Source organism: Branchiostoma belcheri, unplaced genomic scaffold (genome assembly GCF_001625305.1).
Source record: "Branchiostoma belcheri isolate BF01 breed outbred unplaced genomic scaffold, Haploidv18h27 scaffold45, whole genome shotgun sequence".
Taxonomy (NCBI): Eukaryota; Metazoa; Chordata; class Leptocardii; order Amphioxiformes; family Branchiostomatidae; genus Branchiostoma; species Branchiostoma belcheri.
The window spans coordinates 832,481-859,939 of record NW_017804076.1 but is presented as its reverse complement, the minus strand read 5'-3'; the positions used below and the strand labels follow the sequence as shown (position 1 = coordinate 859,939).

At 37.7% G+C, this 27,459-nt stretch overlaps 1 protein-coding gene across 1 annotated transcript in view; it reads left to right on the top strand.

Annotated features, from left to right (window-relative positions):
- The window catches only part of LOC109478691 (unconventional myosin-X-like), a 64,061-nt gene that overhangs the window by 18,390 nt on the left and 18,212 nt on the right, over positions 1–27,459 (top strand). Inside the window, 19 exon segments of the mRNA XM_019780359.1 lie at positions 108–206; positions 412–515; positions 870–999; positions 1,559–1,677; positions 2,015–2,161; positions 2,445–2,612; positions 2,937–3,029; positions 3,318–3,386; positions 4,552–4,634; positions 7,507–7,621; positions 7,821–7,901; positions 10,130–10,254; positions 16,479–16,593; positions 21,310–21,471; positions 22,046–22,251; positions 23,324–23,398; positions 23,816–23,848; positions 24,495–24,567; positions 25,340–25,435. Of these exon segments, the coding sequence (XP_019635918.1) occupies positions 108–206; positions 412–515; positions 870–999; positions 1,559–1,677; positions 2,015–2,161; positions 2,445–2,612; positions 2,937–3,029; positions 3,318–3,386; positions 4,552–4,634; positions 7,507–7,621; positions 7,821–7,901; positions 10,130–10,254; positions 16,479–16,593; positions 21,310–21,471; positions 22,046–22,251; positions 23,324–23,398; positions 23,816–23,848; positions 24,495–24,567; positions 25,340–25,435 (2,093 nt within the window).

The following is a 27,459-nucleotide window of genomic DNA, read 5'->3' as shown; positions in this document are numbered from 1 at the left end:
AAAAAAATTTTTTACCGGACCATTTTTGCACCAGCCCTCCCCCCCCGGTAAATATCGTACAGTCCCTTAGTTTGTTGTTGCTAGTTGTCCTTGACTTTATCTTGAAGACCTGTTGGAGAAAAATCGAGTAGTGGGTCAGAACCCTGATGAAAGGAACTACCACATCTTCTACAGTCTCATCGCAGGGTCAACACCTGACATTAAAGGTACTGTGCTTGAACTTTCTTGTGTCTGGATATTCCAAGTTGATCAATAACACAATGTGTTAAAGCTTTTAATAGCAATAGTCTGTATGGGTCTCAACATATGTTATGTTTAATCTTGAATGGATTTGATTGTCTATGCTATGTGCTGAACCCATGTTTTCATGATGAATAATACTGGCCATGATCATTTTCTCCCAACTCACAGAGGTGCTGTGTCTGACAGAGGCATCAGACTTCCACTACCTCAACAGGAGTGGCTGCATTAACGACCCAACCATCAACGACCAGGAAGACTTCTCCAAAGTTCTGGTGAGTCAAAATGTCTCAGAACTGTCATGACATTTATCTGTGTTAATAGTTACATGTTTTAAGTCAAAACTTTAGGTCCAACACAAAGAATTATTCTCACCTAGAGCTTTCAACCAGTCACTCTGGTCTTCTTCAATAGACTGACCCAGTGGGTCAAAAGCCCTAGGTGAGAACAATTCTAAGTGTTGGAAACAACAGTTTTAACTATAAACATGAACTGTTAGTACCCTCTACCAAGAAAGGAAGGAATGGACCAGCTCAACAAGCCTGGATTCCAGGCTAAAAAGGGCCTTGATTTCAGAATTTCCAGCCTTTCTTTGAGTACTGCTAACGGCTGTTCCTTTTCCTTCCCAGCATGCCATGCGAGTGATGAACTTCAGTGAGAAGGACATCCTGGACGTCTGGTGTCTGCTGGCGGCCATCTTACACGTGGGGAACATCAAGTTTGTCACTACAGCCGGCGCACAGGTCGCAGACAAGCAAGGTAATTATCTGGTCTTTTACTTTTGATCACGTATGGCAAAAAGAGTAGCATTTTCTCAAATTTCAACCATTTCAGATATCACCTTTGAAAACTTGTAAATTACCTTGGCACAGATAGATGATTCAGACAACAGTTTTCTTTGATTATAACTCTCCTGTCCTGTTGTCCATGTATTACTGTGTTTGCCTCCTGCTGCCAGGATTCCTACAGGACCCAGAGGAATGTGAAGGTATAGATCTGATGTGGTGTGTACATGTGGGGGCATGTTGTTACATTGCAGCATAGAATTTTTTTTACAAGACCGGAATGTATAGAATACTGCACACTGCACAATCTACTTTTGCTGACATATATATATATATATATCAAAGGCTGTTTTTAAATTAAGGATTGTATTTTAATTTTCCCAACATTTGAGCCTTTTGAATCTTTTTTTTTTAAGTGATGCAAAAAATGCTGATAAACCCATTCTAGATAGCTTCTTTGCATTCTTAGTCAGAAGCCATGACAGTTGTCTTTCTTTAACAGTTATAATGATCTTCATACTGTTTTTTCCCAGCCCTTAGCAATGCTGCCTCCCTCCTGAGAGTGGACATGTTGGGTCTAGCCGAGGCTCTTACACAGAGGTCAATATTCCTTAGAGGGGAGCTCATCAGTACCCCTCTAGAGGTCAATGAGGTGAGTAAATAAAAGTTTCTTGCTTGAAATGTTCCTGATGCGTTTCTGTCTTCCACCTTTTCTCAAATGTAAGAGCCCTGCAGAAAATCAATCTTACTAGTTAAACTTAAAGGGAAAGAAAATAAGGCTTAGGCATAGCTCAGTGTTTAATGATATGTAAATCTGTATGTATTTCTTGTTTAAGTATAGCAAAGATGATATGCAAAGGCTTGGTAAGCAAGTACTGTCTCTTGCATGGCTGAGTTAATGACTTAATGTAGATTTGAACCACACAGAAAGTGTTGCTTTGAAGTGTTCCTAGAGTCACTAAGTTTTTGTAAAACACCCTCCCTTCTAGGCTGCAGACTCTCGTGACTCCCTGGCCATGAACTTGTACAAGGCCTGCTTCAGGTGGATCATCACCAAGATCAACAGCCGTATCTATGGCAACGGGCACTACTCATCCATTGGAGTGCTGGACATATTTGGCTTTGAGAACTTCCAGGTACGTACTGCAGTGCCCCCTAGCATGCTTGGTTGAAATTGCAGCTTGAGGGTTTGCAGGGTAACGTTATGATTTTTAAGCCAGTAGATATCTTCCCGTAGGAAACAGTTCTAAGATTTTATTTGAAGAAGAAAATTAAATCATAGCACTTACTTATGATTTGATACTGAATTAACATGTACGTAATGCTCTACAAATCAAACACTGAGAACCAAATTTGAGGTAAATGTTGTCTGTTTGCCCCATTTTACTAAAAAGACTTGTTACAAATGTACTTCTACAGACCAACAGGTTTGAACAGTTCAACATCAACTATGCCAATGAGAAGCTTCAGGAGTACTTCAACAAACACATCTTCTCACTGGAGCAGCTGGAGTACAACAGAGAAGGCATCGTGTGGACTGACATCAACTGGGTCGACAACGGAGAGTGTCTGGACCTGGTGGAGAGGGTACAACTTATTCTCCTGTGCTTGTTTTCTCTGGCAAATTGTCATGTTTTGTATGTAGCATTTACATGTACCAGTGTCGCTGACAAAAGGTTGTGGATGCTACCTGAAACATCTGACCGTTTCCAAAATCATATCTAGTTGCTTGAGTAACTGTTTCTTGGTGTATGTTATAGCCTAGATGTCTAACCTTCACCACTGTTTTTTTCTTTGTTTGTTTGTTTGTTTGTTTGTCTGTCTGTTAGATTTGTTTGATGATTGTTTGTTTGTTTGTTTGTTTGTTTCAGATCATGTGTTCATTGCAAGACATTTTTTTGTGATCTACAGAAACTAGGTATCCTGGACCTTCTGGATGAGGAGAGTCGCTTCCCTAAAGGCACAGACAACACCTTTGTGGACAAGCTGCATGGTGGACACAAGGTACTTACTAAGTTATTGAGATTCTGCACCAGATACTGTTAATGTTCTCAGTCATGATTCAAAACGTCTTTTAGGGGACATATAAGGTTAGGATAAAAGTTGAATTTATGGTAACGTTGACTACATTTTCTCCTCATAGATACATAATTATTGATAATAAATATTATTCATCCCTCTATGAATAATCTATTGTATTGCGGGATCAGCAGTACCAAAGATGAAAGATCCAATGTTGTTGTAAGAATTATGATTTGAAGTGTTAAGTTGTCCCTAATTGCTTCTTTTCAGGAAAATGCCTTCTTCCTGAAACCCAAGGTGGCCAGCAGAATGTTTGGCATCAAGCACTATGCAGGGGAGGTGAGCTATAAGTCTCTTCATTTTACTATAGCCGGCATTCAGATCATAATATTATACATGTTGGCAATTGAAAGGTACAGCAGAACAGACAGGATCCTTTGAGGGAAATCAAAGATTTGTAGAGTTTGGAAAGGTAGAAAGTAAGAAAAGATATGTAAGAAATGTATGATTTTAAAGGCTGTTGGTATTCATCCATAGTTCATGCAAAATTGCTTTTTCAATAATTGAATTCTGGTGAGCCTGACACCAACCTTGTTAACCTCAGTCATGGAGACCAGCCAGTTTTGTCCATTGGACCATATAAATTGATTTTGGCAAACATGCCCACAGGGAGTAGATGCACCTGTTACCCAAGTTACAGCCTAAAAATTCATCACCATAACCTCCATTTACTGCATTTATGTGGTAGGCATGCTCTGTGTTTAGCTTCAACAACTTCTTTGAGAGCCATTAAGTTTTGATTTGGATGTGTGTGGGGGTGAGTGAACTTCTTCAAATTCAATCCTGTCTGAAAAAAGCATTGGATTTGGCAGTAAAAGTTTTTCTGGACCACATAACATAGCATTTTACCTTAAAGGTTCCAGAAAGAATTTAATATTAGATACCAACCTTTTAGTCCCACTACCCTCATATGGTTATTAGACAAGATTGAACAACTATCATCAGATGATAACCACATTATGTCTGTGTGCTCAGCTGGCATTCAAAAGGATCAATACAGGCATAAAGTAAAGAATACATTTCAAATCTTCCTCTTTTCACCACAAAATTCTGCAGGTATCATTACAGGCATTTAGTGTTTGTAATACAAACATACAAATGTTGGCTTTACAAAAACCCTTTGTTAAGCATGGAGCATAATTATTAATTTTCTTTCGACAGGTCTTTGACGGATGGAGGTTAAAATTGACAATGAAGGGGGATGAATCACTTCATATTTAGTCATTATGTATAGATTTGGGTCCATGATTGTGAATAAATGACTGCATTTTAACCAATCACTGGCTAGGTCCTATAACGCCATGGGACTTATATGTAGTTATAGGACTTGCTCCTACTGCCTTTTGAAATAAGCACTTAGTCTAGCTTTCTGGGCTACAGCTGTGGCTCTCTCCTAGTTTTTAAGCTCAAAAAATGTTAGCCTAATTGTTTGCCACTGTTCTAGGTTTATTACGACACCCAAGGATTTCTGGAGAAGAACAGGGACACATTCAGAGATGACATTCTGAACATCCTACAAGAGAGCAGGTGAGTTTGTACAATGTATCTGTATGAACATTGACCGATTCAGAACATCAGTATTGGCTGTACTTCTATAGCAAAATGCTTTGTTGTTATCCTTACATTTGAACCAAACAGGTATCTTAACTCAAGCCTAGTTTCTATCTTTGTAAGGTAAGTTATGCCATACTGTACTTCAGTAAACAAAAGGGAAACATCTAATAATAGATGTTTTGTTAGCATAACATGGATTTGCCATTTACCATATCATTTCTGTTATTAGAAATATTTTTTCATCCTATATCATATAAAGATGTTCATGCTCAAAACTGAATTTTGAGCATTTGTTTTCCCATTGTCTTTATAATTTATATCAACAAGTTCAGTAAACATGATGATCCTATTGTACATGCAGAAAGGGAGAGTTTGAAAAGTGAGAGTGACAGATGACAGTTACTCATCCCAGGAAACATGTAGGGTTTATAGGGGTCGGAATATTTTCCACCTTGAACTAATGACTCTCAGTGGGAGTCTAGCTGGATTACTGTTTTCTTTTTAGTACTACAGAAAATCAATTGGACATGGTTTATTTTAATCCTGGTAAATTATTTCACAGCAGGTCTCTCTGACAAGCATGGGATGAAAGTTGTCACACTTAATTCCAAACTTGCATGTATTTGGAGCACTTGTATTTTTACTGGATATTCAGGGGTGTCAACTATAAGTACTTAGTATTTAGGCCAAACTTCTAGGTCTAGGTACTGTGATCAAACAACATTTTTGTCTAATTTTAGCACTGGGGGCTAAAAATGGAGACATGTAAATTACATTGAATTTCTTCTAGTAACAGCACAATATCAAATTGTTTGCAAGTGGCCAGAGGTCAGAAGTATGTACAATACCATCAAACCTCCATGTTGAAGGGATTTAAAAGTTGTTATTTTGCTTTTTGTCAGCTGGACTGAAATAAAAAGAACATTTCTGAATGGAAAGCATGATGGAAAATAGCCTTAGAATAATTTTGCTTGCTTAAAGAGAATCATACAATCATTCTTAGAACCGCAATTTTTTTGTGTTCTCTTGTACTACCCCTGTTCAAACACTTGCTAAGTTTGCACTTTTGAAAAGAATGTACATTATATGATCAGTCTCCTTTAGGTTGCCATATTGTTTATTCAGAATAACCATGGCCAACAGTAGCAGAAACAAAAGAGTCAAATTCAAGGACTTAGGTGATGTCCCAGCAGACAGAAGTGTAATGAGCAGTAAGAGCAATAGCCTGTGGCTTCCATGAATTACAAACACAAACACCTATTAAACTCCCATCAATCTTGATCCCGGGGGACTGTGCAGGGCCATCCATCTTGTTCCCAGGTGGAACAGATGGCCAGGATGACTTTGACAGGTTATTAAGTGAGAGGTTGGCCTTCAGTCTGCTACATCATGTAGAACTCCACCTGTGGGTTGTAATGGAGATGTAAAAGCCAGGGTTGTGGAGGTGCAACAAATGATAGTGTTTAGCACGTTGAATATAGCTTCGGTAATTGCGACGGAGGCTTCCTTTTAATTTTCAGTTTTACATTGGAATACCTGTGTACATGTACAAAATACAAACCAAAGTCATTACTATCAAAATACATCCCCACAAATATTGTGTAAATACATTATTTTCTGTAAATATTGTATAAATTTGTAACAATTTGTAACAAGGTTTTTGTAATTCAGCATATGCTATAATACCTTTGCTGAAATAATCTTTATCATAAAATATGCTATCCACATATCTGTGCTAGTTAACAAACATTTCTGATATTTTCAGACTGCTGATTTCTTTGCCTCTGACATATTTCATAACATGCTGACTTGCCACCAGTCACAGTAGATTAATTGCAATGTAAGCTAGTTTCTTGTAGTCATGCTCTAAGAAGGAAATTTGTCTCGGAGCATCTTTACTGCAGGGCAGTCTAAATGGTGTACCAGAGTGATGGTGCCAGAAACCATTACCATAGGAGTCTGCATGTCTGATATTTCAGCTAAAATGTCAATCAGAATGAGCTTTTCTACAAGCGGCACAGACAATCAAGGCTGACTCCACTACACTAATAAGGTTGTCTCTATGATGCTGCGTAGTGCACATCTGGGATTACCTGTGATTCATGTAATTAAAGCAATATTCAGAGAACAGAAAACTTAAAAGGTTTTAGTAAACTTGAAGTCAGAATCATGTTCTTTGCATCTTATTCATAGAATGTTCACATGATGGAATACAATTCATGAACTTTATGCATGGACACATTCCATGGCCCCTCTCCTGTCTCATTCTATTTCTTTGGAAATTACAATGTCAAGTTGAGTTTCAACATTTCGCAGACTCTACATGGTCCAACCTTCTCTACATGTGATTTTTACATGTACATTGTACTGTACATTGTGTTGTTGCTCACTGCAAGTGCTTTTATTGGCAAAATAATGCAACAGACTACCTGTCAAATTTGTTGCATCCAGCATTGGCGGTAAAATCGTTATGAATAATGCTCAATTTGCAGTAATCATACTTAGAGTATAGGTAACATTGCTGTGATTATGACTGCTACTGTTTACCCTTGTATGTTTGCCTTCAATAAATTAAACATGAATTTCCCTTTCCTCCTTTCAGGTTGCACAAAAGCACAGCTTGTATTTTTGTAATCTAATTCTAAAGCTGATTTGTTATGTTATCTGAGCATAATGTTCATCCATATTAACATCAGGGCACATGATTAATAAAGTAAAATCCCTGGATACTCTTTCAATCAAATGTCTCAATGGTCGTAATCCTGAATAATCACGACAAGACCATAGAATAACAAATTGTCTGAGGTCTACATCATAACTCATATCAGAGGGTTGTGTCCCACAGGTCAGACTTTATCTACGAGCTGTTTGATACGGATGCGTACGGGAATGGCACCAGTTTGAAGAGTGGAACAGCAACAAGACAGAGGAAGAAACCTACAGTCAGCTCTCAGTTCAAGGTATGGTACATATCGCTAGTTTTTGTCATTTGGCAGGTTTTGTATATTTTTATGAGTCCTGAAGACTAGAAATGCAAAAATTAGAGCCAGACAGTTTTCTTTGTAATACCAGTATTCTTTCATTATGGAAATAGATTTCTAATCGTTCACCGGGACATAGCCATACTCGTTTGCTGACTTAATTGTTTTACTTTTCCAGGAGTCACTGCGGAGTCTGATGACCACACTGAGTGCTGCTAACCCATTCTTTGTCAGGTGCATCAAGCCAAACTCTCAAAAGGTGTGGAATTTTTTTCTCTATAAGTGATGTTAAACTCTGTGGGCTGTTTTAAGGAATGGACAAGGAATGTGACTTAAGGTAATGAAGGAACAATCTATGCGAGCAGGAATTCTTTAGAATATCAGGATGTGTTTTTTGTTCCACAAGTTATTTTTTGCCAGTCTGCTTTTTGTTTGCTAATTCTGTTACAAATTCTAATCAACCCCCTTGAGCAAATTCTACTTTTCCATGACTGTCTGTATAGTTTTTTTCCTACAAATCTTCTTGGCTCCTCTGTAATTTTTTATACACCAATTCATTACAAACTTTCACAGTGAAAAGATGCACTATACTGCCATATTACCAGTGTTTCAGAGGCTTGTCAATCATGCTAATCACAGGCCTGTCAGAGGCTTTGTGTCCATCATGATAATCTCCGCTTGTCAGGCTTGACATAATCCTTGCCAATTTGTAAGAATTCTTCTCCCATTTAGCAAACTTCCTTGGCATCCTGCGTCTAGGTTAGACCGGCTGCTTGTCAGTGATAAGAAGTGATTTCAAGTCTTATGGCTGTCTCCATGTACATCTCTGTCCCTGTTAAGTGGTTATCTGCATATTGTAGCTTTCAACGTCTTTTGTTTCATTAGACTGAAGTTTGCTAGCAGTTTTTTGTATGACTATTGAAGAAGAAATTTCTGCCTTGGGAATACTGCAATTGTCATTTTCTCAAGAAATGGTCTCAGAAATGCAATCAGGAAAATCAGTATCATCATTTGGCTGTATTCAATCACCCTTTGGGGAAATAAACTTGTTTCTCATTCACTTTTACAGCCCTTTTTAAGAGTTTCCTCACAAATTCAACTACCAGTAATCTTCCACATTTTTGTGTCTTCACATTAGCAAATACTTCTCAAATTCTCCTTTCTACATGCAACAATAAAGACGAAAATGAAAACTTAAATGTTCTGTTGGCAATGGAGCATCATCTCATAGTGTAAGACGTTAAAGGCCATGATGCACACAAAAAAAACTTGCATCAAGAGGAAGATAAAAGCAGAACTGGAGAACTGAATTGAAATTCTGTTTGCTTTTTGTACTTCGGCGGTGCATTGACCCTGTCTTAACCCCCATTCCACAAACGTGACGTCTCGGCAATCTGAGTGCAGTCCAAACAAGCCAAAATTACTTTTAGATCCTGGGTATATTTTAACGTTATATAGAAGTGCTGTCCACAAAAGCCCGCAGCAATGGTTCTGATAGTCACTTGGTGTGGAGTGATCCTTTTTGTGGTTCCAAAATGGTTTATGTTAGTGGAAAAATGATACCAGGATGGCATGCGATGTTGGAAAAGCTGAGTAACAGTAGAATCCTTGACATGTGCCTTGAAAGGGTCTGACAATTCTAACCAACTCCCATACATATAGTACTAAAAATAAAATTCTTTTCTTTTGCAATTTAAAACATGAAGATTGTTGAAACAGCCACAATATGTACTTCGAATCATTTTTACTATAATATAACATGCATTTTCAGCCACCATAAGCAGACACTTGTCTAAAGCTATTCAGTCATCACTGAAATGAAGACCACCTACTACCTCAAGTATGTGCTAGCAACAAATTGGAATGCTTTCAACTCTAATTCAGCCCAAGTCAGCAACATTGTCCAATGTATTTCCATCTGCCAGTTTGGCAGGTAGCTTTTCCTGGTTCTAAATGATAAAAGCAGAAGATGTCAGTACCTGCTGACTAGGCAGATTCCTATCTCCCAGGGAGACTCTATAGAAATTGCAGATGATAACATTACCATTGGGAGGGAATGGCATCTTTTTCTTATCTCCCTGTCTGGTGCCTGCAACTGATGGGTGTGCAAAAGGTCGTATCAGATGACATTGGCGTGACATTGACAGTATTTCATAACTTTGTTCTTCAGCTATACGTACTGTTTTTAAGTACAAAATCTTTCTACCATTCTTTAATGTATGAATATGATAGTCTTAAGCCTCAAACAATGTCCCTACGTTAAAATGAAAATGAAAATGATACGGTAACAGTAACTGTATAGGCCTGGTTTTATATTGCTCTCAGACTTTTTTCATACTCACATCCTTTAGAACGAAGCTATTAATAATGTTTTCTCTGCATTTTTAGTTCTCCTGTTTTTCTCTGAAAGCTACCAAGTACCCAGCTACCTTGTACAGTATGAATGTCAACCATTTGATAAATTTTAATTGTTGTCTTTTTTTACAGTTACCGGACACGTTTGACCCTGAGCTTGTTCTGAGTCAGCTGAGGTACAGCGGTATGTTGGAGACTGTGAGGATCCGCCGGGCGGGATATCCCGTCAGACGCACCTTCGAGGACTTCTGCTACAGGTACGAACTTCATTTTCACTGTGAAATACTGCAATTCACTAAAGGTTATGTTCACGATTTGAGAAAAATCCGAGGTGTTCATGGAACTATATGTTCATGGTGGCAGCAGGTGCAGAAAAAAAGAGAATCAACAAATTAGTATTTGTTAACAGTAATGATAAGTTCATGGTAGAGAAATGACAGGAAAAACCGTGAACATAAATTTCAAAAACCGCGAACATAAATCTAGTTAGTATCGTAAAAAAAAGGAATTACAGTTACTGTACATGTCTCTGTCAAGTGTAGTAGAAGTTAAAGAGAAATGTGGGTGACTAGTTGTTCAGCTCATGACTTCTCCATATTTGATACTTCAATAAAATGGCCTGTAAAAGCAGCTACCATTTATTAGTCTTGGTCTGAAATTGGGATCAACTTGAAGCACATTGAAAATCATTTTCTCTCTTGTGTCTTTGAAAGGAAAGTCAGTAACAATATGCTAAAATATATTAATTCAAAGTAGCATTAATCCTAATTTCACTGCAATTAGTTAATAAAAAACACATTCTATTGGAAAATGTAGTAATAGCATATCATCATTAGTATTGAATATTCAATTTTATATGAAATTAACATCTACACAGGCATATGTTTGATAATGTTATATTTGAATATTAAGGATATTAAAATGTGCAAACCTTTGGTTGTTGTATTTAAGCAACTGGTATAAGCTTGCAGCAATCTATGCATTTGAATCTTCTTAATAATATGTCAAATGAGGATAGAAGCTTCCAGAATCTGTCATAATTACCTCCTGATTGCTTTTTGCATGCTTGTGATCCTAGCTAGAGGTCGGAGTACTAATTTAGACCATTGAATAGTCAGCACCCAATCTGTACTAATCATGCCAAAGGTGGTCTGATGGACCTTTTATTAGGATCCATATAGTACGGGAAATGTGGTTGTTCTCATTTCTTCCATCAAAAAGGGCTGTAGGCACTGTAAAATTTAGTGATCTTTATGGCTGGTATTGGCTGTAAAGATCTAATTTAGACCAAGATCGTGGATTACATGCTAAGCCTCATACAAAATCAATTTTGAAGTCCAGTATTTGGAGGTCTGGAATTTTTCAAGTTTAGACATAATTTTCAAACACTGCCTTATCACACTGTACCAATGATACTTAGGAGGAATGCATGTGTTTCAAATTTCACCAACCTATGTGTACTAGATAACAAACATGGCAGTAACACAGCAATATTAAACCAACAGTCCTCTAGCCTGTGCTTTTATGCCAAATTGGATTGAGTTAGTGCCCTGGTGTGATATCTCCAAGACTTGTGTGTGTATGTGTGTGTTTTGTCACCAGGTTGTGGTAGATCAGAGACTTGGAACCTTTCAAAGCAATCATAGAAATAAATGTTCCTGGGGTATATGAGTTACGCACGTAATGCCTTCAGGGGTCTTCAGGGTTGTGTGTCTGACGTCAGCACTGCCTGTTCTTTGAGTGCTTCTTTCATGTTACAGCTTCTGTCATGCATATCACTTACAAACTCTGAATCTAGGCAGTAAGGGTTATTTCACGACATTTTAGAAGGAGGCAGCCAACATGTTTTCATCTTTATATTTTTACTTGACATTCTTTCATTGTGGAAAATTTTCATTCAAACATTTCCAAGTTAAACAGCATTTAATGTAAGTGTTGCAAGTACAATGTATGTTCATTCTATCCTTCAGTTACTTTTGCAAAAGTTGTGAGTCCTCAGAGGTTCTTGACCTGGTATGAAATTTACGTTGATGCGTGTTGAGTGGTTATACGTGTACTTGAGTTTCTGAGTGAACTCAGTAATAATATTATACTGTGTGGTCCGCACTCATTAGTGATAAGCTGGTAGGAGTCCGCTGGAAAGGGTGATCCTTCAACTGCACTCCAAGTCAAGTCTAGTCGAGTAAAGTTCAGTAAATCTCTCTAATTGACTAGTGTAATGTATTATGCATGTGCATAGCATTACAAGGTCAAAATGTCAAGAGTGTACTTGGATAGTTACATTATTTTCAAGGACTTCTTTCAAAGCAGTACTTATTTCAAATGGTAGTTCAGACAGCATAAGGTTAAAAACAGATATGCTGTGGTTGAAATACATGTACTGTGTTACAGTATATGAAAAACCAGTGTTTCCTTTGTATGGTCTCATTGTACCTTCCTCCTTTCTTACATGTATATTGGGCATTTATTAGATCCATAATTCACATCATCCATTTAACGGTAAATTCAGCACCAAGGACAGGCACACTATTTTCCCTTAGGCAGCTTTAACATTCTTGATGGTCTTTTCCATTATGGTTTTTAAAGGTTAACAAGAAACAACTGAATCTTTTATTGTGCCGACACCCCTCTGTGCAGCCTGTTGCACCCAATTTCCTGTAAGGAGCCTTCTTTCATCATGAATAAGATTAATGTTAGATCAACCCCCTGTACGGCACATCAGGGCTGACACAATATTTTCTCCGAGTCTGTCTATAATCAGCGGACCAGAATCTCTGATGAAATATCCTCTCAGCTGTGACCAAATCACCTTGGCAGTTAGTCCGACCCTGAGGCACATGTTTGATGAGTCTCGGATGTGAGACGGCAGTTTTATGTAGCCAGGAAGGTGCAGCGCTCAGCGGGGAACCTCCGTCTGATCCACCGCGGAACACAGCTCCCTAAGACACCTCTAGGGTTTCAGATCAGCCAACCGTTTAACATTCAGGTTTCACTATCAGATGTAACCGGAGAATGTGAGCCAAACCTTAGCTTGTATCTGGGAATTCTGCCAGATTGGAAGGATGGCTGCCTTGTTGTCTGTGTGGAAGGTGGGTTGGAGTTACTGTATATACTATTGCAGTACATTGTTATCATGGTATTTCTTTAAACTAGATTGTGAAATTGTTAAAGATACAGACTAGATGCTGATTTTTTCAAAGCAAATAGTACCTGTAGTGAGTGGGTACAGCTTGACGTAGCTCATAGGGACTACATGGTTATATTGTGTAAGCAGGAAGCTCGGAATTCTTCAAAAGGATATACGAGTGCTTTGTACAGGGGAGACAAGAAAGGTCCCCGGGTCTTATCCTAAATCAATTTTTACATCAGTGCATCAGCTTGATTGATATTGGATATGTGTGATCCATGAAAGGAGGTGACACCGGTTTGAATAACGTTTTGAAAGCATTCATCTTGCCAGCTGCAAATTTGTGCATATAAATGTAACGATGAACAACTTGATATTCTTGAATTCAGTGGTGCAGATTTTGAAGACTGTCTTCTTGACATGCTATTTTTTTTTGGCATTTATGTAGTAATGAAAAACACAAATTATTCATCATTTTCTAAAGGTCTTGAAAGTTGAAAGGACAGTCCTGGGCAGTCAGATACATGGAATATCTTTCATTTCCCTTGTTTATCTATGGTATATGGTATGATGTTCAGCTAGGGTATATCAGTAATGAGAATGTTGATTTGATTTGCTTTACTATAATTTGGGTCCATTCTAACAATTGGAGATGAATAATATGAAATTGAATACTACATGTAGTAAGATCATTTCATTATTTATTACTCTTCATCACAAAATATGAAAGGGTCCATAGTCAATGACAGTAATATCATTAATGTTGACATTATGTGTATTGATTGGATTGGATTTATGGTTCCTGGGTCATTATGAGAAATGGCTACCTCGGGGCTCTGAACAACACTTTTTACTCACCTACCAAAGAAATTTTCTGTAGAAGTATACATGGCAGCAAGTACCCTTTCTAGTAATAAGATCAAATTATCATAACCGAAAATGAAACCAGTGTCCAAAGCAGAACATATCATTTGTATTCACTGTATGGCATAGTCACTGTGGTATTCGCTTTGAGCTAATGTTAATTTTTCATACCCCATGCTTACTGGCTTTCTTCCAGCCCAGTGTTGGCCATGGTTTCTTGATGACTTCATTACAGGGTGCTCAATACCATTCGCAAATTAGATGCAACACCTTCCGGTTACAGATTTTCTTCATGTCAGTTCAAGACAGAATCAGTAATTCAACTGAAATGTTGAATTTTTGAAGAGACAAAGACATTACAAAGAAATCCTGTTTGATATAATTCCTTATATTCCTCTTGCAAATGTAAAATCATAGTAGATCAAAAACTTCAAAATGGACAAATTCTGCTCATAAAGATCCACTCTTAGATATCAGTTCATAGTCATAAGACTTAGTAAACTTTTGGTCAGAATTGATAAATGTATTTGCTACATGAAACTTTTAAACACAGGGGTATGACAAATATGGGTGTCCCTTGCCCACTTTGATGTTCAGAGATAGAATACTCCAAGGACACAACGCCTGACAGCAAAGGGCTCGGGGAGAGACGGATGGTTGTCTTCCATGGAATATTGAACTTGTCCTGCTTCTGTCTGCACATATTGACTTTCCTGAGCTCAAACGAGCCTTTTATGTACCTTATGGCCTGGGGATATAATTCATGCTGTCACAAACCACTGAGCAAAGTGAAAAAAATCAATTCTTTGCCAGCACCCTGTCTTTAGGGTATAGTGTGTTCCGTTGAATGCTTCCTTCGAATCATGTAGATTTGCTTCATAATGTTCCAAACTGTCACAGCATTTAACTATCACTCCTGAAGGGTAATTCTATAGTTACATAAAAACAGAGAAACATTTGTTTTGGCTTTGTTCCTGCCTTGTGGTATATCTACAGTTGTGTAATAAACTTGCATATTCCGATTCATACCTCATTGTATTAGCACTGTGCTTTAACTACTTTTATATGGATCAGAATTGACTGTTAAAGATGCCTTCCAGAATATCTAAGTCACCATTAAACATCACTGTTATTGTAGCTGCAACAAGAAAGCTATCCTCAGTGAACTATAAGCTTGGGATCTAAGTACTTAAGAGCATTTCATGACCTTCTGTGATCTTCGTGAAATCTGCGTCATCTCCATGATATAGCATAACCATGAAAGCCCTCTGTAAGAGCGTAAATGTCAGGTCTAGAGACCTATTGAGTCAGCAATGAACTTGGCCATCACGGATTTTATCTGCCCTTCACCGTGACTATCAGTTTAGAGCCATGCTTGCAGCCTATGCGAAGTCATTCAAGGGAGAATTTTGAGTCACGAGCATGAAAATTCAAATTCCTTCCTTAGCCATGGTTGTCGGTAAACACTTTTTGTATCCCGCTTTAGCTTCCTTCTAACAGTCATTAAGTACATTTTAATGGGATAAAACCCCATACGATAAGCATTCAGTTTAAAGGTTCCTAATCCATGCACATTTTCACTATCAACTGCTGCTCAGAATATGTAGTTAAGTCAGCAGTCAAGTCATGAAGGGCATTCTGTTAATGTCAAGGCTCCTTGTGGCTGTATGTTTTGCAAAGTTAACCCTCAGAGACTATGGCTACTCCACATACACGAGTTGATACCACTATATAGTAAGTCTCTGGTGTTGCAGCAAGCTAATTGTTGTGTAAAAACCACCACAGTCCCATCAGACAAAGTGCCTGTGAAGCATCTTTCTCTGAAATGGAAGCATCGAACTTGACTGAACCTGATTTTAGTGGTATCCCCTGGGGGTTTACTGCTGCACTAGAGCTAGCCCTAATGCACTGCAATCACACTTCAGAACTTCTAAGTGCATCACAGTGTGCTGAGGCATCGATCAATAATTACAGAAATCTAGGAAACAAAGTGGAGAATCTGTCATGACTATGATTAATCTTCCTTGTTCTTAACACTTAAAATCTTGAACTTCTATAAGCAGCAATTATGTAGATTGCAAAGTTTTCAGTCAAAACGAAGTTACTGCTTGACATGGTAAGGTCAAAGGAGTCAAATATATTCCTATGATCCTTTCTCAGTGTAAGACACTTTTCACAGCAGGTTAAGGTCTTTATACTAAGGATAACAGCCTTTGGCATTGGATGTGACATTTTGCCAATAACCTTTAAGTTTTATAGTTGCATTATTCAAACATTTTGTATTGTTTTGATTATGCTCAACTATCAAAAACCTGACTTACATTTACACTGAAGTTTACTGCCACTTTCTTTTCAAGCATCCCACAAATATATGAAGATAACTCTTTTTTTTAACAACTTTTTGACTTGTTGTATCACCCTCAGAGGCCAGGGTTTAAATGCAGTACATATAATAACTTGTGTGATATTGTATGATTGTGTGATATACAGGTACCGTGTGCTGATGCGCCAGTCATCCAGCGATGAAGACATAAAGGCACACTGCAGCGGGGTGCTACAACTGGTGGACGACACAGGCAAGGAGTGGCAGCTGGGAAAAACTAAGGTGAGGCTTGTTTTTATGGTCACAATCCAACCAAAAAGCTCTATACTTGGTAAAGATTACACATGATGATGAAATACTTTTTGATTGCTCCCTGAATAGTTTCATAAGCTGGTATGTCACTGAATGAAACTCTTTTTAGACAACAAAGTGTTTTTATTCAGCCAATGTTTTGGTGACCTGTGCTGTGCAATGTGAACCAGTCAGATTTGCCCTGAGAAAGGTGACCAATTTTAATGTCGGCTGCACAAAACACCTGGCTGTGTGAAAAGAGTCTCTTTATTCTTTTCAGTTGCTGTTTGAATTGCTCAGGAAAAGTATACCTGTCATGTGACATGAATGTACATCCATGCATTCCATGATTTGGAGACTGTGCAAGTCATTCCTTGTAATTTAAGTCCAATTTCAAGATTAAAAAAATCTATTCAAGGTACCAGTAACTCACGACTCCTCTCAAAAATGCTCTCAAACATTGACTGTAAAATTGTTATCCTTCATCCTGAGGATGTTCGGTTCTGTCAAAATGTTACAGGCTTCATTTTTAACAGTGCATTTCAATATGATTATACTTAGCACAGCAGCTGTAAAATATCAATAAATCCACAGGTGTTCTGAAGTGCCAATACCTTTGTTGCACCTCCCCTAGGCTTTTATTGGAAGTCAAAGCATAGCATGAACAGATGTCGGATCAAGGCAAGTCAATATGATACGGCCAATAATTCTTTTTACCCGGAGCATATGGCTCTTGTGTGGCAGCATATTTGATTTCACAGCCGGGTGCAGTTTGCTCACATTTCCCGTGCAAGCCAAAGAAATATTGGAAAACAACGTTACACAATAGAACCAACCATTTAGTAATAGATAAGATCAAAACTACACATGTAGCTGCTGAATTATGCTGTTAAAATTGTGGTCACGTAATGTCATACTGTATTACAGTTATCTCAGCCATCTCGACCTAAAGAATAGCCCTTCAACCCAGGCTTGATTCATCTCAAGGGTATTTCAATTTCAGAGTGTGTAATAACCATAGCACTGCTGTATGGAGGGCCTATTCATGTTTGGATATAATTTGGCATAGATAGATATGAGCTGCTTTCATCATTAATGATGAAGCTAGGAAGGATGTATGTCCCATTGTAAAGGAGCATGATTACATGCTGTAAATGTTACCTAATGAGAATTACTTCACCATAAATACTCATATAACCTGCATGAAACTGTAGCCTTTTGACAAGATTTCACAATCCTTATTTGACAAATAGCACTGTTGGTAGACTTCTGGTCCTGCCTTACTGCAATTTTCACCTCATCCTTGTTTAATGTTTCGTCAAGGCCCAGTGACAAACGCACACGAGGAGCACGTCTTCAAGACAATTAAGGAGACTTAAGAACTATGTCATTAAGGTGGAGTGCATGCCCTTCAGGCTTGTCTGTCTGTACTCTATAATCACCCCCCCCCCTTCATTCCAACTACTTTGTACTTGTGCACTGTGAATAAGGCATGATGTGTGCAGCACAATCAATTTCACATGAAGGGTAATCAGCGCAGTGCCTGTTATCTTCACTATGTAGAGCGAGTACGGAATGATTCTCATCAACTGCTTGTAAAATTCATTACCTGCACATGCAGTACTCTAATGATAACTCTCAATGCAAGTCCTAAAATAGTGTCACTACACTTACCTGAGGCAATTTGAACAGGTTCTAATTTTAGAGATTCTCAAGCAGAACAAATTGTCATATTTGAAGCTTGCATACCAGTTGCTTTTAATACTTCAGAATCTGTTAATATCTGTTATCTTATATTATGCTGATAATCTATCTTATATTATGCTCATATCCAAACAGTAATGATATTTTACTAATTTATGCAGTTTTGAGAAAACAGCATATGGAAGCTCTCAATCTTTATGACAAAATATATAGCCAAGGCTTAATGTCTGACTAGGCACAGATGCTAACTCAAGCCTTCCAGGATTAAAAGTCTTATATTTCTGAGGCTCACATAGTGGTTTAGCTCTGTCAGTTAATAGCAACATTTTGATGCATTTTTGAAATGAAAAGTGACAAGATTCAGACAAATGTCATGATTCTACTAGAATAAACATCAATTATCTGTTAAAAAGCATAAAAGAATAGCAGTGCAAAATTGACAAGGGAGATGGGAATATTCTGAGTGATCTGAGTAACCCCCTATCAGACCCTCATACTTGACAAGGCATCAAAAGAAACATGTGTACTAGAACCACTCACCGTGACTTTAACATAGGTTCTGGCTGGAACATTCTTTTAGGGCTCTCAGCCAGGGCCTAGAGTAATGTTATAGTCCTGCACATGAGAATGTTAAAGTTGACTCAATAAGAGGAATAGGTGGGTCTTCTGTTGATCTAGAAAGAACTTAAAGCATTTAGCAAAGCCAGTTGCAGTTGGAAAGGCCTAAGCTTGTAGAAGGTAAGCATCAATCTTTCTCTGTGATTTTTGTGTGCATCAGCTCACTTTGATCTGTAACAGCAAAATTAGTAAAATTAAATGTTAAATGTATAGAATTCGTGTATAGGACAAAATATTTTTATCTTGGTGTTCAGTTTCAATTGAAAAGTATAGAAATCAAAGCATCTTTTGAAAGAATGTGTTTAACTTAATAATAATGAAACCTATGTACTACATCTAATTAGTTTTAGCTAAATAGAAATTCTAATGTTGTTAGATTATGTGTAATGTTAAAGACATTTACACATGATAATATTTGTCTGTTAAATTGATGAGTAGGCTGATAGCATCTGAAAGCTTGTTACATGAATGTTTATGCATAGCTTTTGAAATGATATTCTGCCAGTTCAATGCATCCCTGTGTACATGATACATGTAAGCAGCATGAAAAGTTGATGAGTATGTCATTGGAAAATATGGTTATCTCTTATGGTATTATGGAAAACCAGTATTGGTCACCTCTTGACCTAATGTGCACAAATTCAACTGAGAAGGCTTTTCTTCAGTCATGTTTTACTGTAATCTCATGAGATGGGACGTGGGTATGAATAATAATTGTAACTATCAAGTATTATTATGTGATATCGTTCATTTCCCTGGGTGGATAAGACATGTGGAATATGTATGTATGGGTTCCTTTTTCCCGTGGGGGGTTTTGATACCAAACATGGCATTCCCACATGGACAGGCATGACCCTTTGGATTAAATAGGAGGTTTCAATCAAATCATGGAAGAAAAGCTTTTTAGTTTGATTGGAATACAATGCAGATACAACAAACAAAGCATTGTTGGTTATTACCTACAAATGGAAATGTTTTTTTCTGGTTTTATTAGCATTCAGAGTACTTTGTGTGGTCACAAGTTGGCCTTGGGATTATCCCAGGTGTTGTATTAATTTTCTTGTAAGAATTCTGTTTGCTGCACATGTTCTGTGTTGAAACCTGGTCCCTTGCCAACTTTCCAGTAGCAGTTGTAATAAGGGAGGTTGATGATATACAGCCTTTGATATCCACATGTGGACATTCTACCAGTCATGTTTGATATAATTAGTATTTCATCTCTTCCTTTGAACAGGTATACACTCAGGTAATAATAATCATTTTTCAAAAGAAAGGAAGAACCATGGTCTTTAAGTCAGATGTACATGTACAAAGTTTGAATGTGAAGGGAATACGAAAGGAGGATTTTTATGTAAGCTTTTTGGCACTCTCTTTTACCTTGAGCATCAATGAGTATTTTATTTTCAATTTATTGAAATACAAATCTGTTAAGAGTGGGACAGATGAATTTCTGTGACTGTTGTTCAGCGATATCCGATGATAAATGCATGATTGTGAATGATGGAAAACTTATAGATAGGACAAATAAGTCACCCAATTTTTCATACATCAAAATTTTCCTTGAAATAGTAGGCACGAAACAGAATCTCCTTTCAAACAATTAACTGGAATGTGTGCACCTCGATTAAGGCATGGTTCAATTTTCAGATTTTATGCTAGTTTCAGATTTCATCTCTCTTTGGCTGAAAACCAACACCTTGAGTCAAATTGGATACAAATTAAAATGTGAAGCCAAGCGTATAAAGTAGTGACATATTCCACCTTTGCATGGGAGCTACAGATAAGGCAGAAAAGGGCACCTTGAAGATTGGAGATTCAGGTGAAAGATACATGCATAAGACTGGATCAAATACATTTTTCATCACTATCTATAGGTCATTTAGGAATTTTAAAGTATCTTGAGATATACATTTGATATAGTAGGCTGACTGAGTTCTAATGTCCCATGTTGGTGTTCACATAACGCTGCACAGCTGTGTGATATTGATTCTTTGCACTACATTTTTTTACCTGTTCAAAAGGCCTCACAGTTCATCTGATTTTTCATCTCTATCTTGGCACACTATGGGAGATAGCAGTGTTGCCTGTGTAAGGGGGAAGAATCATCGATTTGCAACCATCTATATCATACTTTTTATCCTTTTTCTCACAGGTGTTCTTCAGAGAATGACCGGAGTGTGAGTTAGCAGTGTTGCCTGTGTAAGGGGGAAGAATCATCATATATTATTTGTATCCATCCATATCATAATTTTTTATCCTTTTTCTCACAGGTGTTCTTGATAGAACGACTGGAGTGTGAGTTAGCAGTATTGCCTGTATAAGGGGAAAGTATTATGATCACTTTGTATCCATGTATGTCATATATTCTTTATCTTTTTCTCACAGGTGTTCCTGAGAGAGCGACTGGAGTGTGAGTTAGAGAAGAGACGAGAGGCAGAGTTACACCGGGTGGCAACCATCATCCAGGCAGGGTTCAAAGGTCACCAAGCCAGGAAACAGTTCCACAGGGCCAAACAGAGCGTGGTTCTCATCCAGAAGAACTACAAGGTTGGCAACAGTATTGTTCTTGTGTAGTGTACAAGAAACTGCAATAAATGCTGGGAAATTTTCTGAAAACTACTATCTCAGAATGGTTTGGACATGTCAAGTATCACAGGATTGGTATACTATCAATTCAGCACCAAGGACAGGGACAGTTTTGTTAGTTCAGACACCAAGGACAGGGACAGTTTTGTTAGTTCAGTACCAAGGAGAGGGATAGTTTTGTTAGTTCAGTACCAAGGACAGTGACAGTTTTGTTAGTTCAGTACCAAGGACAGGGACAGTTTTGTTAGTAGTTCAGTACCAAGGACAGGGATAGTTTTGTTAGTTCAGTACCAAGGACAGGGACAGTTTTGTTAGTTCAGCACCAAGGACAGGGACAGTTTGAATAGTTCAGTACCAAGGACAGGGACAGTTTTGGTAGTTCAGCATCAAGGACAGGGTTAGTTCTGCTGGTTCAGTACCAAGGACATCACAATAGCATTCAGGATGCTCAGTGAGCATTCAAAACCGATGACTTTTGAATAGCAAGAGATTGAAAGTATACCTAACCATTATGTCTACCTTTCCCCCATTTCAGGCTCACTTCTGGAGGAAAGCGTTCATCCAGGTTCGGCAGGCCACCATCGTTCTGCAGAAGTTTGAGCGCAGTCGCCGAGCACGTCACCTGCTGCAGCAGCTGCGGGAGGAACGACGGCTGGAGGAAGAGCGGCAGCAACAGCTGCGGGAGGAGGAGAAGAGGCAGAGAGAGGAGGAAGAAAAGGTTAAGGAAGAAGAAGAACGAAGGTGAGAGAGGTGTCAAATTCTTTGATTACTTCTGGTACAAAATTGAGACTGGTAGATTACAACATTTTCTTTCAAATTATCATGAAACTTCATCTGTTTTGGTAGTAATCATAGTACAATGTTGAACTTTATTCCAACACAACAAGGACAAAGAGATCAAATTTTCAATGGCCACCGTAGCGTTCATCAGTTTACATTCAGAAGTGATTGGTCATTAATCATTCTGATGAAAGTGACATTGGTCTTTGAAAATTATATGTCTTTGTCCTTGTGGTGTTGGAATAAAGTTCAGCATTGTACTATAACATTTCTTAATTGAGCAAATATTATGCTCTACTCATTCTCAGACTTTCTTAGCTACCTACACATATATGCATCTCTTCAAACTTACCAACCAAACTCTGACAAACCTCTGTCAGAATTGTGACCCTTTATTCAGATACTGATATTTCTTGTAGAAGCAAAAACACAAGACACAAACACATCAAAATACAATACATATCTTTTATATGTTGGGGACAGAATTTACCTGTAATATACAATATTGTATACAGCTATTGAGGACTTAAGTGATAGTTTACATGACAATTGGAATTGACACTTGTTGTTTCCTTATTGCCATGCCAAGGCCATGTGACTGTCCACTCTGTGAATCACACAGGTACCAACAACTGGGAGTTTTGTCTTTAGTTTATGCTTTGGCTTCAAACTGTCATCTTCTTGCTGTACTTTGCTTACTCTAACTTTCATTGGGCACAAAATTTCCCTTTCTTTCTTTTTCCCATTCTATCGTCCTCCAGTGTTGTCCATGTTGGATGGTGCTTGTTTCACCTCCCAGTGTCTGTGACAAGTAGAATTAGGCTTTATCTTAAGCACATCAGATAGAAGATGTCAAAGGTAGCAATGTCTGTGTCTCTGGTGCTTTAATTCTCTTCTTATAGATCCTTATTTTCTCTAACTATGTATACCTTGCTATACAAGTCTTGTAGAGGAGCTTGAGTTGTTGTAGTGTACAATCTCACCAGGGATATAATGTATGGACTCTAATCCCATCAACATTGATGTCTTTCAGACTCTTGGAGCAGAAGACACTTGAAGAAAAGGCTAAGTTTGAGGAGAAGAAGAGACTAGAGGAGGAGAGAAAGAAGTATGTTGACATTTGTCCTTTATTTTGTGCCCCCCCCCCTTTAGCTACAATGTGAACCTAAATAAATTGATACCTTACTTTCAGCACCAAGGACAGGGATACTTTGTTCAGTAACAAGACAGAAAAAATAATTACTACAGATTTGGTAGAGTTATTTTTGATGTTTCTTTGCTTTCGTTTACTGCCAGATACACTTTTTCCGCTATAAATTCAGTCTGCCATACTTTGTAAATAGTAACATTATTCTATAGTAACCACACAATTTCTTTGTAGTGTAGTATGTTCCATTTCCAAAAGTTCACCTCCATTGTTCCTTTATTATTGAATCTGATACACTTTCTTGTGTTCTTTACTATAAGTAGAGTTCTTGTAGGCTTTTCATATTCTTTTCTTTCCTTTTTCCTGTGGTGAACCAAGACCTTGCATCTGTCCCATGTGTGGCTCTAGAAGGTACAGGTGGTAGTCTGCTGCTTTTTATTCCTCCCTAGCTCTGCACTGCCTCACATTCTTGCTGAGTTTTCCCTTTTCTCTTCAATTTAAAGAACTAACCATACTAAATGTTCTGCTTCTAGCTTTATTCAAATGAAACTTTGGCTTTTTCACTACTGACTAACCAAAATCATGGAGTAAATGTTTATGTATTAAGCTGGATAATGTTTTAGTGTCCTAGACAATTATCTGACATTTCTACTAATCTATGCTAACTCTTAAAACCATATATTCGTTGAAGTCAGTAAGTTGGTATCATTTGAAACAAAGTTGCTGGTAGAACTCCAAAAAGTCCTTTGCTGTGTACAAAGTTATGTGCAAACATGAGTCATTTTTAGGAATGAAGTAAGTATGCCAAAAAATTCATATTGTGTCATTGCTGGTACCATAAGTAATATACATAAATTATTTCATTCATTTGGAATATCATAATGTATGTAATTTGATTGATCAACAACAATTACTACTAATCTAATTAGTTTTTGACATAAAGACCCAGATTAAAAGTGCAGCTGACCAGGCTTCCAAAACTGTAACTGTTACTAGTAAGTTACAATTCGTTCTCAATGTGAATGACTCACAATATGATGATTCATTCTGTGCACAGGGAGATGGAAAAACAAGAAGAAATCAGACAACAGGAACAAAAAGTCAAAGAGAAACAGGAGCTCAGGAAACTGGTAAGTCCTTTCTGTCTAACACTCTCTGACAAAACACAACAACGGTTTTACATTGGACATCTCCAGTACGTCCAGGGGTGCTGTTAATGTGCACTTCACATGTTGGGTCATCTTGTGGCCTGAACAGATTTGATCTATGATGTGATGATTTTAATATCAGTCCGTCAGGCTTCTTGTGTCAACATGAAGTCCCTGTTCTATCTTCGATTTAAGTGTGTCTGACTCTGATCTATGATTATGAATTTTAATGATTGTAGAGATCTTCAAATATACTGTCTGCCCTTTAAAAGGGCATTGATTGTAGACCTTTTATTTCTAGTTGATTATTGAAAATTTACTTCTAGCCTTCATCTATTATCTTTTGTCATTCTTTTGTTTTTCATGTTATGTTTTATTTTCTCATACTCACTATCAATTTTACTTTTTAATTCAAAGTAATTCTAACTTCACAATTTATAATGAGGAATGGTGTGTCAAGTTTTTTCCAGCACTACTTACCCAATTCACCCTCACCGATCTGTCAACTGTCCTTCACACCCCTAATTTACAAAATGGAACCTTCTATCTCTGGTAATGGGGACTGTACCATAATGGTATAGGGGGTGTGGCATGGTTTTTCTCTGTGTCCCTCCGTTGTGCATGGAAAATGGAATCTCCCTCATTACCCCAGTGTGGAACGTGCCATTTTGTAGATTAGGGGTGTTTTGGATAGTTGTGGTAATAACAGGCATTCAACCCCTTCCTGCCAACCAACCTGCCCCCGCCTTTGTAGGAATTTGAGGTCCTAGATGAGCTTGATAATTTGATAGAAGAATGCATGATGCTGGAGTTGGGAAGGTCGGACATTGATGACAATTTGGACGACAAGGTATTCAGTTACCTTATACCTCTCACTGCCTCTCCTTCGCTCACTCTATCCTCGGACTCACCGCACCACTATCACTAACACAACTCTCTCTCTCCTGCCCACTCTTGGCCCTAACTCCTCTCTGCTTCAGACAAGGGAGTTTTCCAGCGTAGAGAATGATACTAGTACTACATCTAGTACTCCCTTGTTGTTAATGTTAAGGGATGTTTGCAAGTTAGTGTGAATGTATGGAATGCAAGCTTGCATGCATGTACAGGAATGCCATTTTCTCTCACCTCTAATAGCTTGAATTATTTTGATGATAATTATTAATAATGAGATCTTGAATATGTTTTGTCTTTTTTTACTTAGACTTAAGATATATTAAGTTAAGATAAAAATTTAGAATGTTATTAGGTCAATTGACAGATATATAGCTAGTATATTGATTCTGTATGCAGTAAAGAAAGAAGTTTGAGCAGAAAATGGACACTGTAGATTAACTCCTCAGGCGATGGTTTGTCTTCAGGCTGAATTTATGGATAAACCATATGTCAAGTTTGATTTTCTGTCCATACAGGCCTTCAGGTTTACCCTGTGTTCTGAACTGTACATAAAACTGCAACAATTACTTTCCCAATATGATGGTGATGCAAAAACAAAGTTTTGTCAAATGTAGAGACATAACAGTTACTAATAGAAGACCAGCAAAAGACAAATTGACTTTGAATTTAAAGCTTTCCCTGTCTTCTTGTAATAGACAGTGTCAGTGTTGTCTTTGTTAAAAAACTGTTCATCATATAGCATCTATGTGATATTCTTCTCTAGATTATGTTGTTTGAAAGACATAATATATAGGAATTTCTATAAAGATGAATCAAAAGTCCTATTGGAAAGTTGTCAACAACCAAATTATGACGCCTTTACTTTCGCCCAGCCATTGGTCCAGAAAAAGCCCTTCCCGAACATAACATTTATCACATGCACCACTACCCCCAGACTATAGATGTCCAAACTTCACACTGTTAACTTAATGCTCAACGGCAGACAGTCACGGACAAACATCCAACTCAGTAATGAAGATGGTTCAGTCTCCACAACTCTGTATCCATGGCAATGTGAACATTTGCATATTCATGAGCTGTTTTTAAAAAGATCAATCAGAAGACTGAGTGCATCTCCCTGTTTGTACAGTGAAGTCAGTTTGATCTGTTTTTGAAGTGAGGAACATGATATCGTCTTAGTTTGCTGTGCCCAAGTAGCCAAGGAATGCTGTTAGAATAGTGGGCTATTTTTGAATGACACACTTTCTTAACCTTCCTCCATGCTGAGCTGGCCCTTTTGTACCAAACTTGCATTGGCAACAGGGTTAAGCAGCGAGGACAGGGTTAACAGGTGGTTGAGAACAAGGTTATCTTATTCAAACGACTTTCCATCACAAGCAAATAGACAGTGTCCAAGCTTGATAAAGTTGTACAGTGAAAAGACTAAAAGTACAGTGAAATGTCTTGCAACCAGAGGTCCATGGATTCTTGAATCACATTACTAGCATATTGTGATGCACTCTTTGTGTTCTTTGGAAACCTTATAATCTAATCAAAGATTCAATTTGATGATTGCAGACCCAGTAATCCATAGCTCTGATGAAGTCAGATTCAATTAAAGACAGGGAGATTACTGCAGTCTTTGTCATGTATTTGCTTACAGATTAGATGACAACTTAAATGGGAATCTCGGTAATCCAAAAAAAAAACATTTTCCTACAGTTTGCAGAAAGATGTATTGTCAACTGAATTGAAACAAGCTCTTGATATTCTTTCCCATATTTTTCCAATGACCTAAAGTCCATGTCACTGTAGCTATATTTACCTCCACTCAATATCTCCTTTGATAAGCCAGAAAAACATTACAATTTGTGTAGTTAACAGATAAAGAATTGTATATGAGATGAAAGTCTTAATATCAAAGAAGATAACAAAAGAATGACTCAGTGGGAAGAACATGCAAATTTCTCTGTGTGCCTGTAAACGTTAAGAGAAATTTAG